Source organism: Urocitellus parryii, chromosome 13, assembly GCF_045843805.1.
Source record: "Urocitellus parryii isolate mUroPar1 chromosome 13, mUroPar1.hap1, whole genome shotgun sequence".
Lineage (NCBI taxonomy): Eukaryota > Metazoa > Chordata > Mammalia > Rodentia > Sciuridae > Urocitellus > Urocitellus parryii.
This window is the reverse complement of record NC_135543.1, coordinates 64,662,955-64,675,370: the sequence shown is the minus strand read 5'-3', so window position 1 is coordinate 64,675,370 and position 12,416 is coordinate 64,662,955. Positions and strand designations below refer to the sequence as shown.

The 12,416-nt window shown below is 41.4% G+C and overlaps 1 protein-coding gene across 4 annotated transcripts in view; it reads left to right on the top strand.

Moving 5' to 3' along the window:
- Slc35d2 (solute carrier family 35 member D2) overlaps positions 1-12,416 on the top strand; it is a 51,425-nt gene that overhangs the window by 4,540 nt on the left and 34,469 nt on the right. For 3 of the 4 annotated variants that reach the window (XM_077792238.1, XM_077792237.1, XM_077792239.1), the window contains exons 2-3: positions 6,453-6,486; positions 9,480-9,566. In XM_077792238.1, coding sequence (XP_077648364.1) covers positions 6,453-6,486; positions 9,480-9,566 — 121 coding nt within the window. Of the gene's footprint in view, positions 1-6,280; positions 6,329-6,452; positions 6,487-9,479; positions 9,567-12,416 lie in introns of those variants that run through there. The other variant, XM_077792240.1, reaches the window with a different exon arrangement.

Below are 12,416 nucleotides of genomic sequence, written 5' to 3'. Positions count from 1 at the left end.
AGCCCTCGATGGGACGTCCTGATGACCTGCAGATTGCTTTTCTTGTCTTAGAATGACTCTTTTGTGCATCCTGATTCATGTGGAAACCCACCATGCGCCTCCCCTCCTCCCTTCTCCTCTGACACTTCATTGAGAAAACAGAAACTGGCAGATGAGACCCCTCCGTCTCCTTCCTGCTGAAGTGTGGCCTTGTCTTCCTTGGGGGGAAGGTCGAGCCCCCTCCTCCACTCCTCCCTTTCTCCTCTGTGCTGGTGGCTCCCCTTCTACCAGCTTGAGAACATGCTCCTCGCACACCCATCCCCCTGACCCCACGCCTGCCTCGGGCCTCCCGGCCTTTCAGAGTCAGACTCTTGAAAGACTCGTGTCCACTCTGCCTCCACTTCATCCACTCCTACAAGAATTCAGTTCAGAACTTCCAGAGAGCTGGACGCAGTGGTATGTGTCCATGACCCCAATGGAGCAGAGGCAGATAATAATGATCCATATTCCTACAATCTGGAATAAATATATTGAAATATCTTTCTTCTTCTTTTTTTTTTTTTTTTTTTTTTTTTTAAGGAAAGCCATTCTGGGCCTGGGGAGTGTAGCTCAGTGGTAGAGCATTTCCCTAGCATGTTGAAGGTCCTGGGTTCCATCTCTGTATTGAAGGACAAAAAAGTCATTCTGTTATCATCTTTATAAGAAATTAAAAGAAATATTAAGTTGAAATTTTAAAAATTTATTATGATTAATATTAGGCAATAATTTCAGACGTCTTTTTAGATGGATGAATGTACATATAGATACAGAGATGGAGACGGGGACACTTAGATTGCGCGCGCGTGCGTGTGTGTGTGTGTGTGTGTGTGTGTCTGTGTGTGTGGTGTCTGGTGATGGAACCCCAGTCCTCTTGCATGCTAGGCAAGCACTATACTGCTGACCTGTAGCCCAGCCCTTGAATTTCTTTTGATAAGAATAGATCTATGTTACAGATGTTACTTGTTTGCTCATTTATTTCTAAATTGTTTTCTTTAATCCAAAAAAGAATCGGAAAAAATCAGCTTTTATTTAATTATTTAGCTGTTTGTAGGATGACCAGGTCTTTTCCTTTTGTTATGAGAAGTTTCAAGCATAAGGAAACATAGAAAGCAAAGTACAATGGACTTGGCCCTAGAGCAAAGTACTCCCTCCCCCGAGACCACTGAAGGCAGGTTGCAGGCCTGGGGATGTGTACTGTCCTCTCCCCTACCCGTGGACGCTCTACACTGTACCATTTTCACAAGTACAACCCTGTCCTAAAATAATCTAACACCTCATCTACAAGCATCCTATTTGTCTCCAGATGTTTCCTTGGCTTTCTTTTTTGGGGGGGGTACCAGGGATTGAACTCAGGGGCGCTTGACCACTGAGCCACACATCCCCGGCCGTATTTTGTATTATATTTAGAGACAGGGTCTCACTGAGTTACTAAGCACCTCGCCATTGCTGAGGCTGGTTTTGAACTTACGAAACTCCTGCCTCAGCCTCTCAAGCCGCTGGGATATCAGGCATGCACCACTGTACCCAGCTTGTTTTCATGGATTTTTTAAAAACCACTTGAAACAAAAGGCTTATGCAAAGCATGTAGTTATGTCTTTTCAGTTTATTTTAATCTGAAAAGGTCTCCAACACCACCTCATTTTTCATATGGTCTTGGAAAAAAATCAGGTCGGTTGTTTGGTAAAATATCTCACATTATGGAACATGAATTATGTTTCGAAGTCTCGGTCCACTTACTTTTCTTTGATCCTTTGAAAGTTAAGTTGGAGGCTTGATTTCATTCCATGCAAACATTTTTGGCAGGAGGACGTCACAGCCCACCCTGTGGACTTCAGATCACATCCTATCAGAGGTCAGCCCACCACTGTTCATGTGGGTTGTATTTGAAGGGTTATCTCAGTCGGGGATCTCAAGTGGACTGTGAAATTTTCTTTTCTTTTCCATCTTTTTTTTTAGAGGAAGAAAAGTTTATTTTGGCTCATGGTTTCAGAGATTTAGTCTGTGGTTGGTCAAGTCCGTACCTCTGGGCCCAAAGTGATGAAGAATGTCACAGCAGAAGGGCATAGTGAAGGAAAGCAGCTCAGGACATAGCAATAGAAAGCAGAGAGAGAGAGAGAGAGAGAGAGAGAGAGAGAGAGAGAGAGAGAGAGAGAAGAGACCCCCCTAGGGCACGCCCCCATGACCTACCTCCTCTACTCAGTTCCCACTTGCCGACAGGTACCACCCAGTTAATCCATATCAATGCATTAGTCCATTGATTAGGTTACAACTCACAATCCAACCATTCTGCCTCTGAACAATTCTTGCATTGCCTCACACAGAAGCTTTTGGGGATACCTCATACCTAAGTTGAAATATTCTGTCCTAGCCCCCAAAGGCATATGCCAATCTCACTATTCAAAATATATTTAATCCATTTCCAAGAATCCCTATAGTCTTAAGAGTTCCAGCATTACCTAAAAGTCTAAGTCCAAAATCTCCTTGAGGCTCAAGGCAAACTCTCAGTATGAGCCCCTCTGAAAATCAAAAGCAAGTTACATATATCCAATATGTGACAGAGTAAAAGTTTCCACTCCAATAAGGGAGCAATAAGGGCACAGAGAGGAAGGATGGAACCAAAACAAGACCCAACGCCTCCCCAGGCAGACACGTCCATGTCCGGTGTCTGGGGCACCTGGCACCATGATATTCTATCCCAAGGACTTGTGTAGTTCTGCCCCATGGCTTTGCTGGTCGCAGCCTGCATGGCCTCTCTCTTGGCTCGTTTCTGCTCCATTCCTTCAGCTTTTCTCAGCAGACATGCTGACGTGCCACGTTACGGGCATCTCTTGATCTCGGGGGTCTCCACTGTGACTTTGACTTCCTCTTACTTCTTCAAGCATTGCTTGCTCAGGGGCGGCCTGAAGGGCCCTGACTGCCCTGCACTTTGCCTGGACTGATCTCTAACTTCGGCATCTTGCAATCCTGCAGAACCAGCACCACATGGTTGATGCGAAGGTCTGCTACCATCTCAAGAAGTAGTCAAGTCTCCTGGGACCATGGCTATAGATAGCAGCCTGTGTGCAAGCAGGTTCCCCAATGGTCTCTTCTCAATGGAATTTTTACTTTTACACTCCTGAGCCTGACATGTGTGTGATCTTGTCCATTCTTGAGATGCCCTCAAGCCACTTTTCCTATTACCTCTGGATAAAGTATTTAGTATCTCCCTAGTGGCTGTAATGTCTTTAACAACCACAACTTCCCTAGCCCCAGATTTACTCTCACTTTTCTGGATAAACTGCAAGTTTTTCAAGTCTTTCTGTTCTGCTTTCTGCTCTTAATTATCATCATAGTAAACTTATCTAAAAACTGCCAACACTATCCAGGCCACTACCTGACTGCTGTGCTGCCTTGAAATTTCTTCCACCAGATTAAGTAGTCTGTCACCTTTAAATTCAGCCTCACAGAAAGTCTCAGGACATGGGCAAAATGTTGACAATTTTTTTTTTTGCCTGAATATGACATGAATGACCCCTAGTCCAATTTCCAATAGAATCTTTCTCTTCTGAAATCTCATGAGCTCAGTCGTTACTGTCCACAGCCCTATCAACACTCTGGTCTTTTGAGTTTACACCAGAATTGTCCATTTTTAAACTCCACTTACAACAATCTAAAACTTTTCCAGCTTGCATCTCTCAACTTTTCAAAATTGCTCTCACAAATTCCAAAAAGCTTCAAAAGCTCTGAACCACATGATCAGGTGAGTCACAGCAACTACCCTACTTCTCCATACCAATTTCCATTTTAATCATTTGTTGCTATTGTTGTTGCTGTGACCAAAAGACTTGCCAAGAACAAACTAGTTTATTTGGGGCTCCTAGTTTTAAAGGTCTCAGTCTGTAAATGGCTGACTCCATTGTTCTGGACTTGAGATGAGGCAGAATATCATGATGGAAGGAAATGACAGAGGAAAGGATCTCAGGACACGGCCCCCAGGAGAGAGCTCATGTGTGAAATTTTACTTTAACTGCATTCAATGGAGAAATGAGAAATTGCAGTTCAATTCAAACAGAACTGTTGATTTTCAAATATTTTTATCCCTAAGTGTTTGTAGGGGATTGATTCAGGACTCCCAAGCATACCTTATTCCCAGATGCTCAGGTCCTGACATAAAATGTGGCAGTATTTGCATATAACCTATACATATCTTCCTGTATACTGTAAATCACCTCCAGATTACTTAGAATATCTAATACAATGTACATGCTGTGTAAATAGTTGTTATACTGTATCATTTAGGGAATAATGACAAGGAAAACAGTGTGTGCATATTTGGTGCAGATTCGTTTTTTTTTCCTGAAAATATTTCATCCACAAAATATTTGATGGGGAAATCAGAGGTATGGATTGTTGAGCACGCTTTCCCAGATTTTCTGAAATTCCTTGTGCTTTTAGACACGAAGATTCAATATGTATTTTTCCCTTCATGATAAGAAGACTAACTTCTCATTTACCTTTGAATGATCTTCTCTCTTACTGAGTTCTTTTCACTAGGCCCAGCAATTAGCCCTGGCTGGCCATGTCCGCCTGTCTCCCCTGCCTGCTAACTTTGCAGAGTGTGTCTTTTTCCCGGGCGTGCACTGTGACTCTGCGGGAGCTGGCCGTCGTTTCCAGCAGTGGCTGTCGGGTTCCTGGTGTTGTGTAGGTGTTTCTTCACGTGGCAGTCTGGCTGATTGGTCCTTACCTGGATTCCTGAGGTCTCAGTCCCTCTTTTCATCTCCTTTGGCTGTTTTAGGTTTCAGGGTTGTGCTCTTGCTTACTTATTCTTACTAAGGAGTCTATAGCCTGGGGGGACTAGGAAGTGTCCTCATCCCCAGGTTGAGTTTTGTCCTAGCTGGGCTCTTTGTCCATCTTCTCAGTTTTGTTGTTTTTACTGTTTTACCGCCTGCTACTCTTGCTCTGTGCTGCAGGCTTGTCCTCTGGGATGCTAGGAAGTGTCCTGGAGGATGTTCCTGGGACACAGGCACAGGCAGAGGGAGAAGCTGGGTGGTGGCCTAGTCACAGGAAGGCCTGATCTCAAGGGCTCTGCACTGGGATGGCTCTGCAGGGTTGTCTGGAATTGGGGTGAGGCCCCGGCTTTGGATCCCTGCATAGACTGTGAAAGAACCATCAAGGCTTGCCATCGGAGAAAATGCCTGTTTATTGAGGAACAGCTCTGCATATTTATAGGGCCAGGGCCAGGGGTGGTCTGACAGTTGGCATGGGGTGCTTTTTGATTGGTGGGTAAGGATCAGGTGAGCCAGCAGGGCTAGTCTGATTGGTGGGTAAGGATCAGGTGAGCCAGCAGGGCTAGTCTGATTGGTGGGTAGGGATCATGTGAGCCAGCAGGGCTCACCATTGGATGGCTCTTCTTGGATGGGGAAGTTAGTCTTTGGAGCTGGGGTGACTCCCAGCAGACTGGCTGTTGGAACACAGGTCGCTTGGGGGTGGGAGGGGTGGGGTGCTTTTGACAGGAGCTTTCTTCACCATCCAAGGAATGAGTGCTTCTGTCTGGAAGTGGATCCTGGTGGCACTACCGGCTTCTGCTGGAGTTCACTTTACTCTCACGGTGGTTCTGTTCAGCCATTCCTTCCATTTTCTCTGATGGGGTAGATGGGTGCCCTGCTCTTTACTGACCCTGCCTGATTCAGGTGTGTTTTCTCTTTGAACCGATCGAGGACCAAGTGTTTTGGGGAGATCTTAGCTTTCTTAGTGCTCTGAGAGAATGTCTGGGAGCCAGAGAAAGTGGATGGGCCAGTTCAGGTAGTGAGCTGCCCTTTAAGTATGGAGTGAGGTAGGGACCAGGCTCAACCCCCAAATGTCACACGATCTCATTTATTATAAATGAATCCTGACAGCTAGTGGAGTCACACCTACAACTTTGTTCTTTTTCAAGGTGGAAAAAGATTGTCTTTGCTGTTTGCCTGTCTATTCGGTTTCAGGATCAACCTGTCAGTTTCCTGTTGGTGTTATGACTGAGGTTGCATTGATTCTATAGACCAGTTGGTAGGTAACGGACCTCACTATGATGTTGAGTTTCCAACCTGTGGCCTTTACTTAGATCTTTAGTTTTTTTTTTTTTTTAAATATCATCTTAATGCTTCTCTCTGTAGAGGTCTTCTTGTAATCAGTGCCCTTTCTAAAGTTATTTTTATTAATTTGAATAATTTATCATCAGACTATTCTAGATTTTCTACATAAACATTAATATCGGCTGTTTTACATACAAGGGTAAAAGAAAGTTTCCAAGTTGAACAATGATCAGTTAATAAATGAAAGAAAAATGAAAAAAGTGAGTAAATCTGGTATTGTTTCCATTGTCTAAGCTTTTTTAGTAATTCTTGTCACTATGTTTTCTATTTTGTCTTCACATTTTTCTGATGCTAAACTGATTTATTATTCTGTGTTTCTTGTAGTTTCCCATCACCAATTGTTCTTGGAATTGGTCAGGTAAGTGAAAAAAATAAATCGGCCTCTTAACAGGTCATTGGTGTACATGATGATATTTTAAGTGCTTTTGCTTAAGATTATAGTTTAACAATTTATATAGCTGGTGTGAGGCCAAAGGATCATGGGATTATTGGTGAGACTACATGAAATATTGACACAAATTTTCTTTTTTTCCCCTACAGCATTGGTTCTTATATATGTGGTCCCTGCATCAGTGTCATGTAGGAAACTTTAAAAGAAAATCCTTTTTTTTTGAACCCAGGGGGACATAACCACTGAGCCCCCCCCTTTTTTTTTTAGAGAGAGAGAGAGAGAGAGAATTTTTTTTTAATATTTATTTTTTTTTTTAGCTTTTGGCAGACACAACATCTTTGTTTGTATGTGGTGCTGAGGATCGAACCTGGGCCGCGCACACATGCCAGGCGAGCGGTGCTACCGCTTGAGCCACATCCCCAGCCACCCCAGCCCTTTTTATTTTTATTTTGAAACACGGTCTTGGTAGTTGCTTAAGGCCTCCCCAAGTCGCCTAGGGCCCTGCTAAGTTGCTGAGGCAGGCTTTGCACTTGTGATCCTCCTGTCTCAGCCTCCCAAGCTGCATGCCTGGCAGGAAATTTTTTTAAAATATAAATTATTAATGTCTATTAATTGTACCAACTTGTGGGATTCACTAGAATTTTTTGTATATGCATATATCATGCATTGATCATTTTATTTATTCTACAATTAGGAATAATTGTATTTGTGGGAAAAGCAACTCCTGATTTTAAGTTCATAATTGGATTTGATTACTCTAAAGCAGGGGCTGGAAGACTCTAGGCCTCCAAGATCTGGTGGGTGTCAAATGAGAGTGGTCTGGGGCCCGGGATGGACAGGGGCAATGCTCGTCCAGCCTGTAGTGGGCACGGGATACCAGGTGGAGTCGCTTTTGGGGGTTGGGGGGTAGGGGAGATGTGGTGGGGCCACCATAACCTATTCTCAGACTTTGGGGGGTTTTTTAAGAGAAAGAAGGAATTTGAATTTTTACATCACATCTCCAAACTCACAAATGCTGGCAGTGGGTTCAAATTTTTATTAACTATGGGCCAAACAAAACACATTTACAATTTTCTTCCTCCAGTGTGTGATTTTTCCTCTCAAGTGCCAGCATGGCCTTTGATGAGCTTTCAAACTAGTCTGTTTGGTTCTTTTTAAAATTCCCCATTAACGTGACTTTGTGGCCTGTAACTATTTTGGCCATATTTTCAGTAGAGAAGCAACAACAGGCAACAAAGATTGATTGATTGTTTTGATTTTGCTTGAATTTAAAGGGGGAAAAATCCTTAAAATTATGGAAATTATATTTGTTAATTAAATTTTTGATTGTGAATCAGGAAAGCCCGTCACTTATATGAATAAACATTATTCCAGTTAAACGTCTTGCTAATTAGTAACTGTGCAGCATAATTTTAGGGATAAAAATTATCATAAGAAAATGATATATTTCCTTACAGCCAAAAACATTTGACTAAAATATAAGTTGTAGAAAAAAAGCACTTTAAAAAAAGATCAGTGAGTATGTAGTAGAGCCTTGGATAATCCCCAAATTAAAAAAAAAATCCAATGTTTTTTAGCCCATTAGTTTATGCTCAAGTATATATGCCGTTCTGATTTGTAGCTTGTTATGGGAAGAGACTATTAGACCTGGGGGAAAAAAAACACATGTGTGGGCCTGAGGGTGCACGCCCGTAATCCCAGCTTTTGGGGAGGATTACAAGTTAGAGGCCAGCTGGGGCAATTTAGCAAGATCCCATCTCAAAATGAAAAATAAGAAGGGCTGGGATGGTGCTCAGCAAGCTCAGGGCCCTGGTTCAACCTCCAGGACCACCACCAAAAAAAAGTCTGAATTGCATATTTAACTATTAATTTCTTCAAGAAATATGAAGTGAAACAAAAATATGAAGTCTAATTATAATTCAGAGTGTGTGTGTGTGAGTTACACAAATCTATGAAAGTATTATTTATAAACTTCTTAGGATCAAGATTTTGGGGCTGGGGTTGTGCCTCCGTGGCAGAGCGCTTGCCTTGCACATGTGAGGCCCTGGGTTCGATCCTTGGGTCCACCTAAAAATAAATAAATAAAATAAAGGTATTGTTTCCATCTACAACAACAAAAAATTTTAAAAAAACCTTTGAATTACAGTCATGTTGAAGCATTTCTTAAATTTTTGCAACCTAATATAAAGAAAATGGAATAAGTTTTAAAATTTGCATAGAAAAATGATAATAAAAGTTTTATAAATTTTTTCTTTTATCTCAAAATAACAATATGGAAGGTTTACAATTACATGTGTTCCATATTTACAGGATGTGAATGAGATATTTTTGCTATGCCAACTAGCCTGAGGAGAAAAAGAAACCCATTAAATTTTTTTTCCTGTTCATTTGTTCTAAGTTTTTCTTCTGTATTATAGAAAAAATAGGATTTTTTTTAAAAAGTAGTGTTTAAGTGTGTAACTCTCCTAAATTTTTTTTTTTTCCCTCTCTCCCCTTAACTGGCCTGTATTGGGGGAAGATGCATGTGCATAGATATGGGAAATGTGGTCCAGGATCAATGTGTGGCCTCCAAAACTGTGGTCAGTGTCAGGGACAACATACCCTTTCTCCATTGTCACTGTTCCTGGGTCTCTGAGAGTGTGTGTGTGTGTGTGTGTGTGTGTGTGTGTGTGTGTGTGAGAGAGAGAGAGAGAGAGAGAGAGAGAGAGAGAGAGAGAGAGAGACTGACTCCATGTGGGACATTTTGCTGTAGTCTGGTGGAATCTGTCTAGTAGCAAGACAAGCAGTTTTAGCATTCTGTGAAATGGTTATTTATTTACTTATTCTTCCTGGAACCTGGAGAGTGAATTTTTTTTGTGTTTTTTTTTTTTTTTTTTTTTGTATGTTTTCTTCTGATAATGTCATTGTACCTCAAGCAGTCTTTCCAAGAGTTTTGCTAAAGTTTCTCTTCTTTCCTTTAGATGGCAGCCACCATCATGATACTGTATGTTTCCAAGCTCAATAACATAATTAATTTCCCTGATTTTGACAAGAAAATTCCTGTAAAGGTAGGTGATGGAAGCAGTAATGGAAGATGTGAAAATAATTTAGAATTATAAATTGACCTGAGAGAGCAGCCTGGTTCTATGCACCCTGTTTAGACCAGGTGGAAAGGTCTTAATAAAGATATGCACCCTTCAGTTGTCCATTTAGGTAATGCAGTAACGGTTAAAGTATGTGTTTAGCCCCTAACATTAATACTATGTATCTTCTGAAACAACCAAATTCTAAACCAGGAATTGGCAAACTGTTTTGGTTATGGGCTGGATCATTTTTATTGCAACTGCAGGCAGCTCTAGATGATATGCAAATGAGTTGGTGCAGTGGTGTCCCAATAAAACTTTATTTATACATACAAGAGGCTGGACTTGGCCCTTGGTTCTAGTCTACTGTTCCCTGTTCTCAGTTGTAGACCCTGTTGATAGAAACTATGAGTGGAATGGAGAATACAGCTGGATAAATGTTGAAAAAAAAAAAAGGAGATTTTTTTTTCCATGTGGAATTGGAATCATGAGGTCCACCATTTCTTCTGGGATTATGAAATAAACACACTTTAATTGAACAGTTGCAGAGTGCCAGACATTAGGTGGGCATTTAGTTCCACAGGCAATTAATTCCATATGTCAGGTGACATTAAATGACGATGACAGCATTTGGCTTTGAGGAGATATAATCAGATAGCAGTCCCTTGAGGTTGGATGGCATGTGGTTAGTTTACTCCTGTGTCTCTAAGGTCTGAGACAAGCCGGCATCCTTGATACCGGGTTAGTCACCAGATAGCACATGGTTATGACAGCGGTGATCAGGGGTTTCTGCAAAAGGAGAAAAATAAAATGTTAAGGCACAGGATATAGATCAGCCTAACCAGCATGAATGAAACTAGAGTGTCGTTGGCTTGCTTGTACTTATTCTATGATGCAGTATAAAGCTTAAATATTTTCAGAATTAAAAGTTGTTTTCATACATGTACTATACACAGAGAATAAGTCATCATGCTTGAATAGATAATTGAGTGAATAATTACCCTTGAGAATGATTACTTAGCTCATGAAGTGGAACTGCAAATTACCCACTATTCTGAATGTTATAAGTAATAACTGTGTGAGTGTGTGTGTGTGTGTGTGTGTGTGTGAGTGTGTGTGTGTTGTTAGGGAGGGAGCCAGGGCCTTTAGCATGCCACGCAAAAGCTTACCACTGAGACACATCCCCAGGCACATAGTAACTTGCTTTCTTTGTAAAATTTTATACATTCCCTAAATCCTATAGTCTAATTTTACCTGTTTTTGCCCTTTATGTAAAGGGAATCAAACTCTCTATATTTTTTAGTACCTTACTTTTTTTCACTTGATATTGTGATTAGATTTATCCATGCTGTATCTTCTATTTTCATTTACTTATCTTTTCTATTGTTTGTGATAATTTGAGCTATTTCCAGTTTAGGGGCTAGGAAAAACAAAAAGTACTTCTCTGAACATGCTTCGGGTCGAAACTCAGTGAACATGTGTTAGTCAGCTAATGCTACTAAAACGAAATGCCACAGACTGGGTGGCTTAAACAGCAGAAATGTATTTTCTCACCGGGAAATCCAAGAAGAAGATGCTGGCAGGGTTAATTTCTGGTTCAGTCTCACTTTTTAGCTTGCAGAGAGCTGCCTTCTCTCTCGGCCTTATGTGGCCTTTCCTCTGTGTGTGTGTGTGCCCGCGGTTGCTGTCTATTCATTTGTTATTAGGACACCAGTCCTATTGGATAGAAGCCCCCCCATATGACCTTGATCGTCATGGCCCTGTTTCAGTGCTGTCACTTTGGAGGGGACTGCAGGTTCTGGTCATAAGGGCACGTATGCACCAGTTTCTCTGTGTGTACATCAAGGAGTGCCATTGCTGGCTCCTCCCGGTGTCTTTAAATATGGCCGATGGGGTCAGACTGCTTTCCAGAGAGGCACCAGCTCACACCCTGATGTTGCCAGTCTTTGGTTTGCTAATTGTTTTAGATTCTGCTGATCTGGTGGAATTTAATCTGCGTGTCCCTGTTCTCTGAGGAGGCTGAGCACCCTTTCATTGTTCAGTGGCCACTGAGTGTCCTCTTTGGTAAAGGGCTCTGCAAGACTTTTGTCCATTTTCCTCTTGAGCTTGTTTTTTTCTGATTGGTGTATGTGTTTCAAAAAATATCGAGGAGAATTCTCTCAGTTGTGTACGATACTCTAGGATGCATTTTTCCTCTCTGTGCCTTGTATTTTTATTTTGTTAATCATGCATCTTAATGAAGAGGAGTTGTTAATTTTAATGCTGTTCAGTTTTATCAGTCTTTTTGATTAATCATTAATTTTCTTACTTAGGAAATCCTTCCCTACCCTCATCAGAATCACAAGGTTCTTTTTAAAATTTTTTTTTTTTTTTAGATAAGAGGCATGTGGTTTTTCAGAGTTAGGTTTTTAACGCATTTGGGACTGGTTTTTGCATATGGTGTGAGGTGAAGGTCCAGTTCCATCCCCCACCTGTGGATACTCAGTTGTCACAGATTATTGAAGAATGTGCCCTCTCTGTTGTGTCATTTGTATCACAGCACCATTGATCACATGGGAATGGGTCTGTTTCTGGACCGCCTTTGCTCTTTCCGTTGTCTGTGTTTTCTGCACCATCATCACACTTTCTTAATTACTGTAGCTTTTGGAAAGTGTTGATATCCAGGAGAACAAGGCTTCCCGTCCTGTTCTTGGCCCTTTGCATTTCTAGATGATATAGGAAACACACACATCTTTAAAAATATGTTATTTGGCAAGTTAGAGGTACATACTATATAATAACTTTTCTCTACTGTTTTGGAATTGAAAAATGTGGAATATTAATCATGATTTATTG